We start from the raw sequence: 19414 nt of genomic DNA, 5'->3' as shown, positions 1-19414 counted from the left end.
GAACAGATCACATTGCTCTAGCAGAGGAGACCACCCTTGGAATTGCAGTGAACTGTAGCAGTGACTATCTGCTTTGCAATGTAAAGGAGTTATATAGGCTGATACCCCTCCACACAGTTATGTCAGCCAGTGGTAGCCTCTCTCAACAGTTCTTCACTCGGGGGAAAACAGATGTTATTTACAAGTACTTCTGTAGGGGTGGAAAAATCTCCTTATGACCCCAGCTGCACAAGGGAAGGAGAAGAGTAAGAGTGTTCATACCAAAAAGGTTCTTCACTGAGGATGTTTGTTTTTTCTCTCTTTGTATAGGTTCAACATGGGAGAAAACATTACGGCAGATTGGTTTTGAAAGGTAAGCCATAAATTTATTTCCTTACCAGTGCAAAAAGTAAAGGAAGAAAAACTGCATGGGTGAATTTGCAGAATTATTTATTTTAGTTGACTGAATTTATCAATGACCTCAAATTTAGAAAGGAAGTCATGCAGTGTCATGCACACATGTGTTCAGCTTTTCTGTTTGTGTCCTCTTCTCTTTCCCCAGTCGATCTGAAGCAATTTATTCACCATATGAACTTGGTTTGTGGTGGTTTTTTGTTGGCAACTATACAGCATGCTAGTATTAAAAAAAGGGACACACCATTTGGGCACAAGTCTTACTTATGAACGAAAATATTGGTCTCACTTATATTATTTTTTCCATGAAACTTTTGACAAAAGTAAATGAAATTGAAAGAGGTCCAAAGATGTCAGAGAGCTATTCATCATCACAGGAAAATTCAATATGCAAAATTCCTCAAGTGCAAGAATTTCTTGTAGAAAGGCTTAACCACAAGGTCATCATACCACAAACATATGTCTTTCTTGTAAATTAAACAAGGCCAAGCCCAGTAAAAAGTGATCTGATGTTGGGATTCAGATGCTCAATGTCATGTTTATTTTTTGACAAATGGTGAGCAAAAGACTCTGCCCTCCACTTAAGCAAAGTTTTCGATATTAGTGAAAATTACACATTCTCAGTGGCTGCTTTTGATATCCTTGAAAGGTTATTTTTCACAGATGGTGCTTTTTTCCCAAGTTACATGCAATTTGATACCTTGATTTGGTACCTTTCATTCTGCGTGACATCAAACATGTCTGAAAGTCACTACAGTAAACTATTGATTCTTCCATCACCCAAATTATGAATTAGCACCTGTTGGTCCTGCTTGTCTCCATCAGAATAGAAAAAAACAAAATTTTGAGGAGTGCTAGAATGAATTGATACCTGGGGTCTGTGGTTTGAAAGTGTCAACAGAAAATGGTCAATGTTTTTTTAACTGAGTTTCAAAGCAAGATAGAGAACCCATGATAGCTGTGTATATGCAATGTATGTACCACATGAAAGATGAAGCATCCTTGATAGACTGAGAAGCCTGTCTGAGAGGAGGCAAATATGTAGAAGAGATTACTGTGCAGATCCCATTATTGCCACTCTAGTTTGAAAAGCAGAAAGGCTCTCAAATGTCACTTCTACACCTTGAGAGGCTGCTTGTCACCCTAGAGTAATTTGATTTGAAGCAGCACGTTAGTTAGCACAGATAGGGTGAAGATTTGAATGCACTTGGCTTGCGATAATCACAGAAGCAAGTATGTTCTCTTACCAGCTTTTTCAGAGAACCAGCAAAGAGAAAAAAAGAAAGATAAATCCTTCACACGGATAGAGCAATTAAGATTTGGGGTTAATATTTGTCGTCTTACCTATATTTTTAACACAAGCATTTTTATGACATGGATATATTATAGAATCATAGAATCACAGAATGGAAGGGACCTTAAACATCATCCAATTCCAACCCTGCTGCTATGGGCAGAAACACTTTTCACTACACCAAGTTGTTCAGACCCCCACCAAAATTGGCCTTAAACAATTCCAGGGACAAGGCATTCACAACTTCTCAAGTTGGTTGACTAAAAGACTGATGAGTAACATATATGCAAAGTTCAGTGTGGACTCCTTTATAACAATATTTGCTTAATATCATATTTTATGTTATTGCTTAAGGTCTTTTTTATATCGGAATAAATTCCGAAGTAAACAAAGGGATACATATTGCTATGTGTAACACTTAGTTAGTTGATAGAATTACACTTAACTTGTGGTCACAGAAGTAGAAATCCCAGGTCTGCAAATCTCTCAGACCTGAGAGATTATTCTGGGTATGTATTACTACGTGCTTTCCCTAATCTTATTCTTTTCAGTAGGAATCCCTTTTTGGCCGCTGATAGAGACAGGATAGTGGGCTACATCTGTATTAACTCTGATCCAATACAGCTGTTCTTATGTTATTTGTATCAACTCCAGGAAAAGAAGCAGCAGCAACAGGCTTTGCTATTTAAAAACATATTCTCTGCAAGCTGTTGACTTATGCACACCTGAGTTAGCTGTGGAATATCAATAGCATTTGAATGTGTTGTTTGAGCAAGGACATTCTCATTCAGGAGGAAGCAAGATTTTACATGCAAAAGGGAAGATATTAAGTAATGTCCTAAGGAGGAATAATCTTTTCTTTAAAACTGGAAGATTCATACAAAATGTTCTTCTCTAAACCGTTTTTAGAGTGAGTTGAGGAACAGAAGATATGGACAGTCAGTTTACACTACAGAAAATTAAGCCCAGATAATTTACAGGTGATGTCACCACTCTTTTGTGGCTACATGGTGTTTATTCTGCAATGGTAGAGTGTTTACATTGCTGTCGTCTTCATATCCTGAAAAACATTGTGGCACCAAGAGATCTGACTGTGAGGCTTTTATGTAAGCATTACTTGTGAGCTGAGGATGCTGCTTTTCAGTGCGAGGGAAATTAAAAATGCTGGAGCTCGAGTAAAGTAGCTTTATATCCAGGAAATGAGTGTAGTTAAGAGCTTTTCAATTAAAAAGAGTATATGTGGGTTTGATAGATTTAAATGAAAGCCTTTATATTATTGATTGTTTTTCAAGACATTACAAATTAGCTAATTGTAACATAATATGGTAGTCATCACCTTTGTCCAAGATAATATAGACTGCAGTCCCTGACTGTATTTTCTGAAGAAAATTGCGGACACATTTTCAGAATTATGGAAAATACTAGCTTGTATAGTACTGTCCTACAAGAAACAAAAAAAGCTCAGCAAAAATGCTGAGCAAGAGTGATACCTTAATGTCAAGCAAGCTGGTACCTTAATGGTTTCTTTAATAATGTTTAATAAGAAGAAAAAATGTAGATTTATGGTTAAGTATGATGGCTTTTTTTGCAAATGTTAACACAGGAATTATTGTTCATTATTGGGGCTTGTTTAGATGGCACCCACATACTCATAAAAATTCTGTAAAGCAGCCATCTCTGCTGTACTTTGTTCCCAAAATGATAAAAATATGTTTTAGAAGGCATTGTTTATCTCACAGACTTAAGATATTTTCAGTCACATTCAGGACCCAATGTATATCATAGAATCTCATAGAATCATTAAGGTTGGAAAAGACCTCCAAGTTCATCTTCGAGCAAACACCTTCATGTCAACTAAACCATAGCATTAAGTACCACATCCAGTTGTTTCTTGAACATGTCCAGGGATAGTGACTCTACAACTTCCCTGGGCAACCCTTTCCCATGTTTAACCATCCTTTTCAGTGAAGAAATTCTTCCTGACGTCTAACTTGAACCTCCCCTGGTTCACCTTGAGGCCGTTTCCTCTTGTCCTGTTGCTAGGAGGCTCACTTGAGATTTCAAGTGAAATAGTTATGAACAATTAGCAGTGACTGTGCTTGTTTCCTGGCTACACTGACAATTAGAAGAGCTTAATGCACAAAGCCTGTTAAAATTCAAAAGGAAAGAGGATCAGGTCAGTCATGGAGCTGGTCTTATCCTGTAATGCAGTCAGTAGCGTTTTTCCAGCTCATGGCTGGGGTGAGGCTTGCAATGCAGAGCCTGGAACGAGCCACAGCCAGTACTGGGGAAATGCAGCTGTAGAAATGATACCACAGTGCAGAAAATTAAAACCAAAAGAAGGACTTCTTTAAACACCTACATTTCTCTAATTTGAGCCACCAGATAATGAAGCTTATGTCCTTGTCTAGTAGATTTAATAATGATTACAGAAATGTCTTCTGTTATTACATATTTGTTGACCTATAAATTATCTAATAATTTTAAAACTTTAAATGGAAGGCATCGGACCTCTTAAAACTCATTGTTCTGTGGGGTTTCCAGACTTCCAGTCTTCCTCTTACTATGCTTCTCTGAGTTGTAGTTTCTAATGTGACTAGTAACTACTCAGCTACTAACAACACTCCTATTCCCTTTTTACGTTTGTTCCCTTGATGTTTCTCCTATATGTGTAATGCTTTACATTACAGTTCTACAAAACAGACTTAAGAATGATTTAATAACTGTTATTATATGTTAAGTAAATACCAACTGTTATAGAAAATATATATTTGAAGAATAACAGATGTGTGGTTATTACCCTTTTGGCAAAATTTGGTAAGTATGTTTTTCATTGTAAAAAGCTGTTTCAGTGACACAGAGAAAGGAACTTTTGCGTACCAATTTCATAGTAAATTGTAATTATAAAAATGGAAGAATTTTCCGTATTGAAGATACAACTTTCGTTTGGTTGATATCATCAATCTGATTCTGAAATTATTGTAATTTTTGTGATATGCAAAAATTTATTATAAATCTGAAGTTGTCTATGTATATATGCAAAAGTAGGTGACTTCCACTCTACATAATACTAATAAAACCTGGCTGCACCATACTTTGTATAGCAACAACATCTATGCAGAATGTTCAACAAGCAGCATCCCACATTCTGTCTAAATTGATGCTTAGGGTAATTGGCAGTGAAAGCTGCACCTTTTAGTAAAGTACTGTGTATTGGGCTCGTTATGCTTTTTTAAATCCTTTTATTATTCCTGAAGAATGAAGGGGTAGTTGGGGATTGGTAGCTCTCACACTGAAAGGAAAGGGAAAGCAGGTAGGAGCAGGGAAGGGAATAAGACTGCTGAGGAAAGAGGAAAAGACCTGAAGATTTCTATGTCAAGTCTAGACCTTGGATAAGAAGATTGACTCTTATTAAGATATGTCCCAGATCTTCTGTGTACCTCACTAGCTCCTTCAAGTACTCTTCTAAGCACAAGGTGATAAGTAAGACACTGCATTGTTCTTGTCTGAAGCAAAATAAACACAACAGCCCTGCATGCCACAGGTAGGAAGACAGAGCTTACCCAGGAGACACCAGGAGCAAGTTAGCTGTCATCGCTGAGATGCGTTTTTGTTCCTATGTTGGTCTCTGAGAGCAGACGGATGTCTGCTTTTGCAGCTGCTCCACATATGCCCCTGCTTGGTCTAGCCAAAAATACTGTGTATGTCTCTACCCCTTGCAGAGACTGAGAACTCAATTTCTGAAACCACTTGTGACGTGGGGTGAGGGCTGGAATCCAGACGCATCAGAAGCACTTCCCAAGCGCCTCCTTCCAGGTTTAGGTTGCTAATTATGAGCCTACTGGTGATCTGTTTTCTCTCTTTCCTCATGCTTAGATTGCCTGTAACTTGCTTGGATATTTGACTGGTGCTTGGCCAGAGTTGCTCTGGGTGACATGTAAGGAATAAACAGAAAGAAGAGAATATCACTGGATTCTATAAATATTTAGTACACATAATTCTGGCTTGGAAATCTAAGTACCATATGGTTTTCTACAGTGATATCCCCCACTTCTCCCCATACTCTTTGGTGATTTAGTGAAAAGAATAAATATATGTTTGAAATATAAAGTCTTATCTTGATACCATGGTCCATAATTTCAAGCCTTTTCTTCGCATACAGCTGAATCCTATAGTCCTTTCTTGGGCACGGCTCCCACTTTGATGTAATTTTGGGAGCATTGCCTCAGCCAAGGGCTGCATGAGGCTGCATGGTCTGATCCTTGAGAGGTTATTTTAAAAGAAAGAGTGCAGTTTAAATACTGAATAACTTGAATCTGGGAAGAAAAGGAAAAAATAGATGCAGTGGTGCAATCAAAGGGACATGGGAAAGCCCTGCCAGGCACCTCTTTCACCATTTTGGAAAAAATTAACTGTACTAGTGTCTACAATTCTCTTGGTCTCCTGTCCCACAAACTTAAGCAAATGCTTAATTCTTCAGCGCCCAGGCATGCCCCCTTACTTTGGCAGGGTTCTCTTCTACGGCACACAATCCTTTCAGTGCTTTATATCAGAGAAATTAAAGTAATCTGTGGTTTGTTTATGCTTTCTATTCTTAATATATGATGTCTATCATATTTTTGTAGGAATTAATGAATATGAATTTATTCTGCAGTGGTTGCAATTATATACTTTCTTAGAATGTTATAAATATATATTGAGATAAATGTAATGTATGGAGCTGAGGAGATTGAACCAATTCCACACCTTCCCTTGGGAGGCTGTGAATGAAAAGCAGTTTATTGCTTATAACAGAAGTGTTGTCTTCTGTGTGATACCTTGGTTTAGTCATTTCTCTGCCTGGCCAAACATGGTATTGCAGACCTCATCTTCAGCCCCCAGTTGTCTTTAGGATTAGGGTTAGGGTTCTGGGAACCACAAAGGCTACAGCTCCAGGGACACTGGCACTGCAGAAGGCATGCCAAGGGGAGCATGGCAGTGCACTAGCATTGAGCCCTCCACATCTTTCTCATCTGGACCAAACATGTTACTTGTTACCTCAATCTCAGACCCAAGCTGCCAAACCTAATTGATAGGTAATCTGTAGGTAGAGGACTACATCAGAAGGGTTTATTCATGTCCTTCCAGCTGTAACACTGCACTTCTTTTCTCATGGGGTGATGAACGGTGGCTAAGGGGGCTTCTGGCCTGCATGCACTTGTCTCCAGACAAAGGGCAGCACAAGGTGTTGAGTCCTGGGAAGACAGGGGACTGAGGTTGCTTAAGTTTGATTTTCAAAACTTCCCTCATTTTGTTACTTCATGCTGGCCAGGACTGTGGAATTTGTGCATGTGTGTGCTGAAGTATTCATCTTGTTTATAGTGTGGGAAATGGGGAAGAAATATGTTTTCAGTTTCATTTGATATATACTGCATGCCTGAGGTTCTATCTTAAATTGAGTTTTCTTCACTGCTCTGACAAAAAATGAGACTTTGAAATAAAAGTCCGAGTTACAGAGAAAGCCAAAATAAAAATTGGATTATATTTGCAAAGAACAAAATCATTGTTTAAAAAGATATGAAGAAAACTTGTTTTTTTCCCCCAACACTGTGTCAACTGAAATCTTTCAGTCAGTATTAAATACTGAAATAGAAACAATTTAAAGCTAATTTTAAACCAGTTTAAGTTCTTAGATTTTACTCCCATTGTCCAATGTTCTGATGTTGCTGGGTGTAGTCAGTTGATTGTGCTCAGGCACTTTCTGATTGCCTGTTAGCAAATACCCTGTATTGGGCATGCCATAGTAACCTGTGAAGTAACCTAACCCTGTTGTTCCCAATCAGAAGGAAATAATTTCAGGACAGCTGTCCTTGTCCCTAGAGTGAATATAATCTGAAATGAGAATAGAACTAATAAATCCCCCATTTTGAACTATTATTCCATTTACCACTTGTGTTTCATGGTCACTTAAGAGCTGTGGCCAATGATGAATTTCTGCATTTAAATGCAGCCCTGGGCTATATCCATAAAGCCAGTCAGCCGCTCCCATTTCAGGGCAGTTTGGTTGTCATCATGGAAGGAACTTCTGGAAGGGTCCATCTCTCCTAAAGTTACCATTTTTGCTTTCTTTCCCCAACATCTTGGGAATGTTTGTACTAACTCTTTCTGTGTTGAGTGAGCAAGTACCCTACTCTCCAGGCACAAACACAGCATCTGTCACAGTTAAAGCCCAAAACTCCTACTTAGAATTTAGTTACTCTTTTGCTTATTCCAAGATATGGGCTATTTTCTGTTATTTGACTTGTAGGAAGGGTCCTGGGGGTGCTGGTTGGCAGCAGGTTCGATAGGAGCCAGCAATGTGCTCTGGCAGACAAGAGGTAAAACTGCTTCCTGGTTGCATCAAACAAAGCATAACCAGTTGGTCAACAGAGGTGATTACTCTGCTGTATTCAGTGTTGGTGTGTCCTCATCTTGAGCACTATGAGAAGTTCTGGGTCCCACAATTTAAGAAGAATATCAAGGTCCATGAATACTTCTGAAGAAGGGCAACAAAGCTGATGAAAGGGCTGGAAGGAATGTCCACTGGGATGTGGCTGAAAACTCTGGGCTTGTCTAGTTTGAAGATTCTGCACTTGTGATGGGGCAACCCCGGATCATATAGACTGAGGTACTGGAAAGCAGTGCTGTGGAAAGGAACTTGGGGGCCCTTGTCAATGGCAAGTTGAATATGAGTCAGCAGTGCCCTGGCAGCCAAGAGGGCCAACCGTGTCCTGGGGGGCATCAGGCAAAGCATCACCAACCAGTCAAGGGAGGGGATTGTCCCACTCTGCTCTGCACTGGTGCAGCCTCACCTTGAATATTGTGTGCGGTTCTGGGCACCACAATGGAAGTAAGATATTAAGCTGTTAGAGAGTGTCCAAAGGAGGGCAATGAAGATGGTGAAGGGCCTTGAGGGGAAGCCGTATGAGGAGCGGCTGAGGTCACTTGGTCTGTTCAGCCTGGAGGAGACTGAGGGGAGACCTCATTGCAGTCTACAACTTCCTCATGAGGGGAAGAGGAGAGGCAGGCACTGATCACTTCTCTGTGATGACCAGTGACAGGACTTGAGGGAATGGCCTGAAGTTGTGTCAGGGGATGTTTAGGTTGAATATTAGGAAAAGGTTCTTTACCCAGAGGGTCATTGGGCACTGGAACAGGCTCCCCAGGGAAGTGGTCACAGCACCAAACCTAACAGAATTCAAGAAGTGTTAGAGCAATAGTCTTGGGGACATGGTGTGGCTCTTGGGAATGATGCAGGACCAGGAAGGAGTTGGACTCGGTGATCCTTGTGGGTCCCTTCCAGCTCAGCATATTCTGTGATTCTCTGAGATAAGGAGGCTGAGGGATAACCTCATTGCTCTCTGCAGCTTCCTGAGGAGGGGAAATGGATAGGAAGGTGCTGAGCTCTTCTCCCTGGGATCCAGTGACAGAACACATGGGAATGGTTCAAAGCTGTGTCCGTTACAGGAGGTTTAGACTGGACATTAGGAAACATTTCTTTACCAAGAGGGTGGTCAAACTCTGGAACATGCTTCCTAGAGAAGTGGTCGTGCCCCAAGCTTTTCAGTGACTGTTGTCCTGTCAGAGTCATTTGAATGCCCTGAATAACATGCTTTAACTTTTGGTCAACGCTGAGGTGGCTGGGCAGTTGGACATGATTATTATAGGTCCCTTCCAAGTCAACTGTTCTTCCCCTCCCCTCCCCTCCCCTCCCCTCCCCTCTCCTCCGCTCCCCTCCCCTCCCCTCCCCTCCCCTCCCCTCCCCTTTTGCAAAATAAACACATTTCTTCTTCACAATCATGTAATAGAATATTCTAAAATATATTGCTAGTGATGGTTTTGTAGTCCTTGTATTGCACACCTGTGAGACTGTAAAGAAAGATTCACCAAGGAGGCTTTTTTTATAGAAGCTTTTCAGGAGATCACCATATGGCTAAAACCACTTAATTGCTTCCTTACTTAATGGGATTTTCTCAAAGCTGTCCTAATAAAAAAAAAAAAGTGATAAAACTATCATGAAATATGTAAACATTCACTAAAATAACTTCTTTTTTTTTGAGCAGACTTAAGAGGTTTTCTAGGTTTTAATCTCCATCTTTCTGCTTAAGCAGTTTTCTTAATGGTAACATAAACAATCTGTACCTAAAATAATTGAATTTTTTAGATGTTTGAACGCATGGTCCTTAATTTTATAAGCAACTTAGTAGACTTCAAAGGCATATTTCCTGAGAGGAACATTATGAAACAAAGGCAAAATATAATTGTTAATGGCATAAATATGCAAACTACATTTTGGAGAACATAGTCAATTTTCTAGAATTTAGAGAGTTCTAAATTCTCTAACTTAGAGAGGATTCAGATATTAAAAATCCAAGGTGAAAATCACACCAGGTAGTCCAGAGGAAAATCATCTTTTTGTTATACAAATAAAGCACAATTTTACAATGACTGTGTTTTAATCCTCTGCCTGTATAGGCTGAAGCTCAAGAAGCCACTTACTCATGGCATGACAGTCCTGCTTCCTGTTCAACCTCCTGCGCACCCACCAAGAGAGCTGGTGTGCAAACATCCTGGAGGCAAATTAATCTCTTAATCACATGATATGCCTATGATAAATCTAAAATTCAACTGTGTGTAGATGAGAAACACAGTAGCGTTACTAATTACAAGATGCTTTATCAATAGGAAGGTTCCCCACTTTTTTCCTTTCCCTTTTTTTTTAAGTTAGGATTGTCAGGCGTGAGGATCAAATTGGATTTATCTCCAGACCTCATATAGGAGTGTCAGCATACATTTGCTGGTGGTTCTAATTCCTTACTAGAGACTTTGTCTTGTAGAGACTTGAAGTGATATCAAGACTGCTTGATCCTAAGCATATTTTGGCCAATTTGTTGAGTTTGGCAAAAGTGTTGTGAAGAGTATTTTTCTATTACAAAAGGGAACTGGATTTTGGTTAAATTAAAAGTCACTGAACTGTTTAAAAGTATTAAAGTAACATCTTTCAAGTACCTGATCACTTTGGGAGTTGGGTTTGTAACTCAAGAATCCTTATGACCCTTTATATGTAATCTGTTGCAAGTGCTGGGAACTTAGCTGAATCAACACTGCACTACTAAAAAGTGCTGCCCAAATCTATTTTTCTTTCAGAAGTATTTCAAAACCCAGAAATCCACTAGTCCTTTTTTTTTCCCACTCTAAAGAGGTGTTTGGTACAGAGGATTTGGGAAGGGTTCTACCGACATTTGTTACAAGCGTGCTGGTGGCTAAAAAGGCCAATACGAGATAGGCACGTCCGATTGCAAAAGGCACAGCAGAAAGACTCCTTAGGTGGTAAATTCTGCAGGACACGATTCTTTCTGCGTTGTCTTTTCTCCTCTAGAGTGATCCTGCGTGCTTTCTCAAAAGCATCAGCAGCGTTATAGATGGTGTGTCTCCAGAGCTCCCGATTGGAGGCCAGAGTAGACCAGTTATGGTGATCAATATGGCCAAGGCTGAGATGTTGTTTCAGGGAGTCCTTGTATCTTCTCTTTGGGGCTCCTCTCTTGTGGCAGCTGGTGGCAAGTTCAGAATGTACAGAATATATTCAGAATGTACAAAATACATTCAGATGAAGATACCAAAGATATGTATATTTCAGTTTGGAATGTTGCTTAGCAAGTAACAAAAATAATTTTCCCTTTTGCTTGCTACATTAATTACTTCTTTTGCAGATGGTAAAGATGCATTGAGTGAAGTATTTTTATGGCTTTTCTGCTGTTGTCAAACTTAAAGTAAAAAATGAATAAAATTTGTGTGCCAAGAATAATCATGAATAGTTTCAAAGAAGAATGATTTAAAATTATTCTTTTCTCCTGGTTTCTAAACCTCAAGAGTGAAGTTGCTTCACATTTCACAGCTTTTCTTCATAGCTGTGAGGGCTGAAAATGGATATGTGTATTCTTTGTAAGGAAAAGTTGGTGGCTCTCACAGTCAGGTGAAACTTTAAGAAAACACTGGATCCCTGGTAAAGCTTTGGAAACTATTGAAGTGATATTTAAGCTGTGAAGGACTCTTTTGCAACACTAATAGTGTAATTCCATTTCAGTCTTAAAAGGGGAATGGTTTTAAGCTACCTTCTCTCTCACATGCTGGCCTGATTTCTACACTATGAGAATGAATTGAGCGACAGTTGGAGATCTGATTCTGCACAGTGCAGACAGCCAAGCTGCCAGGGTGGAAACAGTAGTACAGGTTTTATATTTGTTCCACATTGCTGCAAACGGCAGCATATCTATCATCTTCTGCCTCTGACATGTCTTCTTCCCTTCCCTCCCACTGTGACTGCAGTGTCATAAAATTTCTTTCTTTTGCTTCAGCATTTAAAAACCCGCTCTGATTATTTTTTATTTATTTGCAGTCTTCCTGTGGCTTTAGTGTATGTGTGTGTTTGCCATCTGACTGCATCCCACTGCTACGTGATGATATTGGCAAGTGATTGCACAACTGAAAGATTCATTGCTGTAGCAGATGCAGTTGTGAATGAACAATCAAATCAGCTGTAATTTTTAAATTAAAAATTTTTAAAGTAAAAACCTGATTTTTGAAAGTAAAAAACCTATTAACACTGCATCTAAACCATGCTCATCATGATACACTTGTCAAAACCTCACTGTGCACATGTCCTAAAATGTGTTTTAAGAGTGGTCAAATACTTTTTTTTTTGAGAGCTCTGGAAATATTCAGTGTCTAGAAAACTAAGAGAAATAAAATCATGTACATTAAGGGGTTTTCTATATGCAAAAAAGAAAAAAAAAAGAAAGTAGCTGAATGAACAGGAAATTTTAGTAGACTTTGTATTAAAAAGGTAAGATGCTCTGGGCAAATGGTGAGCTAATGTGAAATAGTAGTGTAAAGTGGTAAATAGTTAATCAGAAAAAAAATAGAGGAAATAAGTGAGGTTTCTTTCTTTCAGAAAATAATATTTTCTGTTGAAAAATTAATCTAACCCTGCAAGAGAGCTCCTTAATACAGCGTTTCCCGCATTTTTTTGACATGAGTAAATGTTCTGTACTGACTCTTCCAAGCAGCCAGTAAATATTCTTTTCCATATGCATGTGATGAGAAAAGTGGAATGGAGGTTAGCACCCCCAGTTCACTGGGGACTTTTGTGGCCTCTGCACACCATCAGAACGCAAAGGAGTATATACTGTTGTTATGAAACCTAGTTGAATTATGGGAACTTACTGAGAATCCAAGATTTCCCTTCATGGACTACCATTCAGAGGAGAAAAGGACATCTGGGAGGAAAGAAGACATGCAGGGCTCAATGCTCACATCTGCTCCACTTCAGTGCTGCTAGAAATCGGATCAGTCTGCCTTCATATTTCATTTCCTTCTGTAATCTTGACCAATAATTTGTAATTGGTATCAGCTGATCATCTGGCTCTTTCCTTCCATGGCAAAATAAGTGAACAAAGAAATCTAACCTCCTGCTTTTTACTGTCCAAGAGTATATGAAACTTTGAAAGACAAATATCTCTATTAATTTTTAATGAAGTCTCTGAAACATCCTCCTAGTCAATCTCTTTTCATTATTTCTGTTATACCTTGTTTTTTTGGGAAACTGCTGTAGGAATATGTGTGAGCCGAGATACAGCTTTGCCAAACACAGTGTCATTATGATTTTTTACCTGTTATATTACCTTTGTTCAAGGCTGTGTTGTAGGTGAAGGTCCTTGGAGAGGACCTCTAGAAAGTAGTTGCTGAGTCAGAAATAACACATATGCTGCTACTTCCCTTTGCAAAATCCTGCTCATAGACCAGATCTTCATCTCCAGCTGCTCCCTCAGTCCTGTCTCCACTCTAGGACTTCCTCTGGTAATGTTGGTGTTTTGCAGAAGCAAACAGTGTAATTTCAACAGGAGTCAGGGAGGTTTTTTATGCCATTCCCATTCCTCATTCATTGGGAATGGTACAGGGTCTAACTTAGCAGCTTCAGTTTTGTGCATGTTTGCAAAACGTTGATTGCCCTTTCAGTTTTATATGGAATAGGAATAAAATGACCATGTGAGGACAGTTTTCATTAGTAAGCAGAAAGAGGCTGATTCCTCTCGTTAGTATGATCAGCCAGAGGTCTGAAACCAAACAAATAGATTATTTTTAAGGTAGATAACGTTGGAGTCTATGGCAGGAAGATAACAGTAGTTAAAATCAGTGCTTTCAGAAAAAAAGTAAGAGACTGGTGCACCTAGTATTTCCCCCTGTATTCAGTGTCAGTGCAGCCTCATCTTGAGCACTGTGTGCAGTTCTGGGCCCCACAATTTAGGAAGGATGCTAAGGTCCTTGAATGTGTCCAGAGCAGGGCAACAAAGCTGGTGAAAGGGCTGCTGGAAGGAATGTCCTGTAAGGAGCTTCTGAGGACTTTGGCCCTGTCAGCCCATCAGAGACGTCTGGACAAGGCCTTTAATAACATGCTTTAACTCTTGGTCAGCCCTAAAGTGGTCAGGCAGCTGGACAAGAAGATTGTTGTAGGACCCTTCAAACTGAACTGTTCTGTTCTGTTCTATTGTTTGCTATTCTATTCTATTCAGACACTTAGATTTTCAAGAGAGAGAACTGTGGAAGGCAGTCAGTCAATCTAGCAAATGTCAGCAGAACACAGTGTGCCTGTTTTCATTCTGATAACTTCTCTGCCAGCTTCTGCCACGAGGGTGTTATATTGGCTGTACATTTATGACAGGAGAATGCCCAAATCCCATGATGGCAGCTTTTAATCTTTTTTATGTGACACCAGTGGTTAAACAAACAAAAAAACTTAATAATGTGCACAGGTGGGGCTTAGATAAAACCAGAGAGACAATAAGAGATCATGAGGCAAGGGATGTAAATCAAATAGGTAAATTTACTTTCCACTAACAACTGCAGCATCTGTGCAGTCAGCAACCCAATGAGACTAAAGGGGAATGAAACCTGAAGTAGAACAGGGATATTTTTAATAACTTAACAAGAAAATTATTAATTTCTACCACATTGGAAATAAAAGCTGAAACCAGTGTGATTATTACTCTATGTCATTTCTAACAGCATGCTACAATAGTTTAGGTACTTTGCAAAAAGAAGAGCAATCTTATGTCACTTAGGTACCTGTAGCCCAATGGACACTATGACAAGTAAAGGAGTATCATGGAATAGAAGAATCCTTGTGCCTCTGAAGCCTGTAACTGTGTCATGTTGATCTGATAGTCTAGGTTGTCTCAGCATTGGCATAAGGCCCTCTCAGAAGTCATCTCCATTCAGGAGGAATCTTATTTATCCAACAGTTTGTGTTAAGTTTTCAGGTTGCTCGTTTCCTACCACCCCTTGTGCTTATTTTCTTTTCAGCTAAATTAATTTCAGCTAACTTTTCTCATGCTATTTAACCTAGGGATTCAAAGGAAATGAACATCTGATAGAAGATACTTTATGGCCTGCGTTGTCTGAGCACTTGAGTTGTGAGACTGCTGTCGGTGTTTTTCTTGGCACAGCCCAGCCTCCTGCAGTACAGTGGTAGCTGGGAGCAGTACAGTGGTAAACCCACCAGCAGCAGAATGTGAGCCAGTCTTTCTTTTAATCTGGAAAGCAATCAGCATTGCAATTAGTATCCAGAAACTCTCAAGGACACATGCTTAGCAATTTGGATTTGTGTTTTACTTTGTTTTTGTTGGGTTTTGTTCACGAATAAATCACGTGAGGTCTCCAAATAGCAATTGGCACATGAAATGCAAGGAAGCCTGTGGCCAGTGGAGTATGAACGTACCAGTGCCAGGTCTGACCAGGCTGCTGGAGTGGGCTGACACTGGGCACCCATCCAGCCTGGAGGTAAAAGCATGAACACTTGACTTCATCTCCTTTTTGCTCAATTTGGATCTGAGCAATGCTGTTTTTTCCAATGTTTAGGCAAGGTAAGAGTCTCCCACACTGGCAGAACACACCACAGTTGCCTTCTACACCTGAGAGAGGTCTTTGGTGGCAACTCATCAAGCCATTGAACATCAAGCAGTGTAGGGAACTAGTACTGTCTCCTCCCACATGTATGTGGGGTGTCATCCCAGGGATTGTGTCATAGACTCCATTTAGAGAAAAATAAAAAGCAACATCTAATGGCATTGGGGCATTTAGTTTGCCACTGATTTCTACTGCTCTTCTTTTTTGACTTGATGCTGTAGAATTGAAGTGCACCAAAATCTAGATGTATTCTTAACTTCCTGTGAGTATGTTATATACCAGCTATAGAATGAAATGAAAAGTAGTTTCAAATGATGATCTGTTCATGCTCCAACTAATGAAAGCTGCAGATATAGGGAGTAAATATGTTTTGAAATAATCACTGAATGTCAACCTGCTTCAGACTTTTCACCACTTTCTTTTAGTCATAGATACTGTGGAACATATGGCTGTCTGTATGCTTTTATGTAAACACTTTACTGTCAGTCACTGAGTATTTACGAGCATTAACTGGGAACGTTCTACAGTGATCAACGAATACTGAATTAGTGCTTTAGCCAAATCCCTATATGATGTGTGAGAAGCGTGTATGAAAAGCACGCATAGTTGCAACAGAAAGTCTCTTTGAAGATTTAAGACCAAAATTCATCTATAGTTGAAGTGTCCTCAGGTCTCTTCTGCTCACTTTGGCTCTGCCTCCATATAGGATCACATTCCCATTTTGACCTGAAATAATTTGTTCTGTGGATGGGCTTGTCATTTCCACCACCATACTGTGGGGCTGACATGCACAGCACCACGGGTGTGGAAGGGATTGTGCTCACTTCCTCTTGCTGTGCATCAGTCCTGCTACACATTTGAAGCTGTGGGACACGGGCAAAGCGAGCTGGACAGCACAAAGCGACTTGTGCTGTCACAAGTCTGGCAGTGGTGCAACTGAGCGCATTGTCCGATGGCTGCTAAATCCCTGCTGAATTTTATGTCTTCTGTGTGCTGCCCTGGGCAAGCTGGAGTTTGACCTTTATTAGAAGATCAGTGAACAAAAAGAAACAATGGGTGCTTTAAAAGAAGAAAAAGTGCCATGAACCAATGTTGTACATATTGCACATATCCGTAATTTCTTAATGTTGAATGTTTTATGCAAGCAGTGAGGCACCAAAATCTTGGCAATGTACGTTTACTTTCAAATAGCTGCTCTCTTTCTACATAGCAGTGTTTGGAAAACAAATGTTTGGTTAATACGTGGTTAAGCACTTTTGCAATACAGAGTGTGTTCTGCATTGCAAAGTATCTTTCCTGAAACAGCAAAGTCTGCTTTTGGTTTTTGAATCCATGCAGACATAGTTTGTAAGCAGTGATTTAGATCTTACAAATACATCAGGAGGCCTTTGAACTTGTATGTTGGGTAGGTCAGTGCATGCTAAATATTTTTATAAGTAGTTTTCTATGCAATTTTGCTTCCCTCTTCCTCCCACACATTTACTTTGCATGACCAATATTCTCTGAAAGTGCAACTTCAGATATTTTAAGTAAAACACATGTCATGCTCTGCATAAACTGGACAGTCACATTAAGGCAGTGCAGGAGTAAGAGTGAGCATGTGGATATTAATATTACTAAATTTGTATTTTATTTTTGTAACATAATTAATTTTCAATTTGTGGGTGAACATGAGATAAGAAAGGCCTAAAGGCAGACCTGCCAGGGCTCAGCAACTCACGTACTTTACCCACAGCAAAGGTTTGCCCTGCATGTGATGTCAAAGTTGCCATGTGAACCATCATAAGTAACCTGTCTTTTGAACCAGCAGAGATAAGTCATGGCAGCATGACTATAGACTGTGAGCGTCCATGTTCACCGAAGTGCTAGTTGTGGCTCAGACCAGGTGTGCAATCCTCAGACCCAGATAATTTAGGTGTGAGTTTCCTAGCAAAGTAAGTACAGAAGCAAACCTTTCTTTCCTAGTTCAGAGAGAGGTCAAGGAACCTCTTTAAGTAGTTTCTAGCTGCAACCATCCCCAAGATCCACTTCCAACAGCAAGGATCAGCAAGCACATCTCTGAGGCCATCTGGTTGGTAGCCTTTGGTACCCTCAAAAGTTTCTGCTATTTTTGTATCGCAAAGAGGATACTTACTTGTGATAAACAAACAAATCATTCGTAGTACTGTGTAGAACGTGTGTAATACTGCCGGTCCATGTTTCCAGGGGTGATGCTTATGATTCTTGGGTCTGTTTTGCCTCCAATCCAAGTGATTACAGTTGCATATGAGGCCCATGGGAATTCAGCCGTAAGCATCTACAGCAATGCACTGTGAAATATTAGATCCAATTAGAAATACTAGATTTTTTACAGTGACCAAACAAGATGAATGGAAAGTATTAGCATTTATGCACTCTTCCTTAGCTTATCACTGGTGAACTGTTAACACAGTATTACCTTTTTTGTTTTATTAAATTAATTAGAAAGTACACAAATGCTATAGAAAAGCTATGAAGGGAAAAAAGAAAGAACCTGGTGCATGTATGGAAACATGAGTATGCATGAATAAGACTTTTGAAAAGTTTTTAAAACTACAATAAAAGATAACCTTTAAAATACTTTGTTTACCCAGTATTCAATATAAAATCAAACTTTTTACAGTTCTTTAATCTGCAAGCATTGTCTAATTTATTGTCTAACATAAGCTTAACATTGTGATACATTACTGATGCTGAATTAATTTTTCTCTTTAAGAACGACTGGTTGTTCTTTTTTCCCATTTTTGTGTATTTGTAACAAAATATTAAATATTTAGAGTTTGAAGACTTTTATATATTATGCATAGTGTTTTACACATATGTTGCTATATATTTTACTTTTTTTTCCTATTGAAACCATTGTAATTTGAGTTCTATTAGCTCTGATGCTTTTCTGGTTTTATTCTGTAAACCTGAAATAAAGAGGAAGTTAATGTGTCTGCCATTCTAAAGAAATGTATTAATACCTCACCTCACCAAAGCTTTGTGCATTCAGTAGGAGATGAATAATTGTTATTTGTGAGAAACAGTTATTCTAGAAAGGCAAAAAATGAAAATTTTACTTTCAGAAAACTGAAATGCTGAATTCTAGAGCACCAAACAAAAATGTAATGTTTAAATTATGCTGGCATTTGTGGTTTTGTTTGACTACTAGTGAGAGTACATGAAGTAAGAGAATGGTTTTAACCTGTATGTCCACAGCTAACTCTATTCTCAATGTAGGTAAAGCGGGAAATTTTGCTTAGTTTTGTTAGAATCAATGAACTTTAGGAATGGAGCAGAGTCACACTGTCCTAGAAAAATTCCGTATAAACACAGAAAATTAGGATGATCCCTTTCTGAAGTAGTAACTTTAAAGTATACAACTGAAAACAGCAGAGGAACACAGATTATCTGATGAGGAAACTGCTCTATTAGGAGTCTGTTGATATGATAAAACAGTTTCACATAGTGATGCAAAAGTCATAAAATTCCTTTTGTCCTACAAAACTTATTTTTGTTACAGAGAAACTCTTGCAACCCTAACTTGTAGTAGTCCCTTGCCTTAAAAAATTGTGTGCAATTTGATTTACTTGATCAAGGAAAGGTAAAAAAAACAATTTCAAACCCCTAACTCTTTTTTTTTTTCTGCATCCTATAAGAAAGAAGGAAAGACATGGAAAATAATTCTAAAGCTGCCATTTACTGTAATTACATTTCAGAATGTGTTTCTGGCTGAGTTATAAGTTT

The 19414-nt window shown here is 39.0% G+C and overlaps 1 protein-coding gene across 3 annotated transcripts in view; it reads left to right on the top strand.

The window, feature by feature from the left end:
• PIEZO2 (piezo type mechanosensitive ion channel component 2) overlaps positions 1-19414 on the top strand; it is a 295169-nt gene that overhangs the window by 137756 nt on the left and 137999 nt on the right. For all 3 annotated transcript variants that reach the window (XM_039385318.1, XM_039385319.1, XM_027744595.2), the window contains exon 4: positions 310-352. In XM_039385318.1, the coding sequence (XP_039241252.1) occupies positions 310-352 (43 nt within the window). The remainder of the gene's footprint in view (positions 1-309; positions 353-19414) is intronic.

The sequence above is a fragment of the Pipra filicauda genome, unplaced genomic scaffold (genome assembly GCF_003945595.2).
Source record: "Pipra filicauda isolate LSUMZ 115617 unplaced genomic scaffold, ASM394559v2 scaffold402_size659489_pilon, whole genome shotgun sequence".
Taxonomy (NCBI): Eukaryota; Metazoa; Chordata; class Aves; order Passeriformes; family Pipridae; genus Pipra; species Pipra filicauda.
This window is presented reverse-complemented; position numbering and strand designations above follow the sequence as displayed.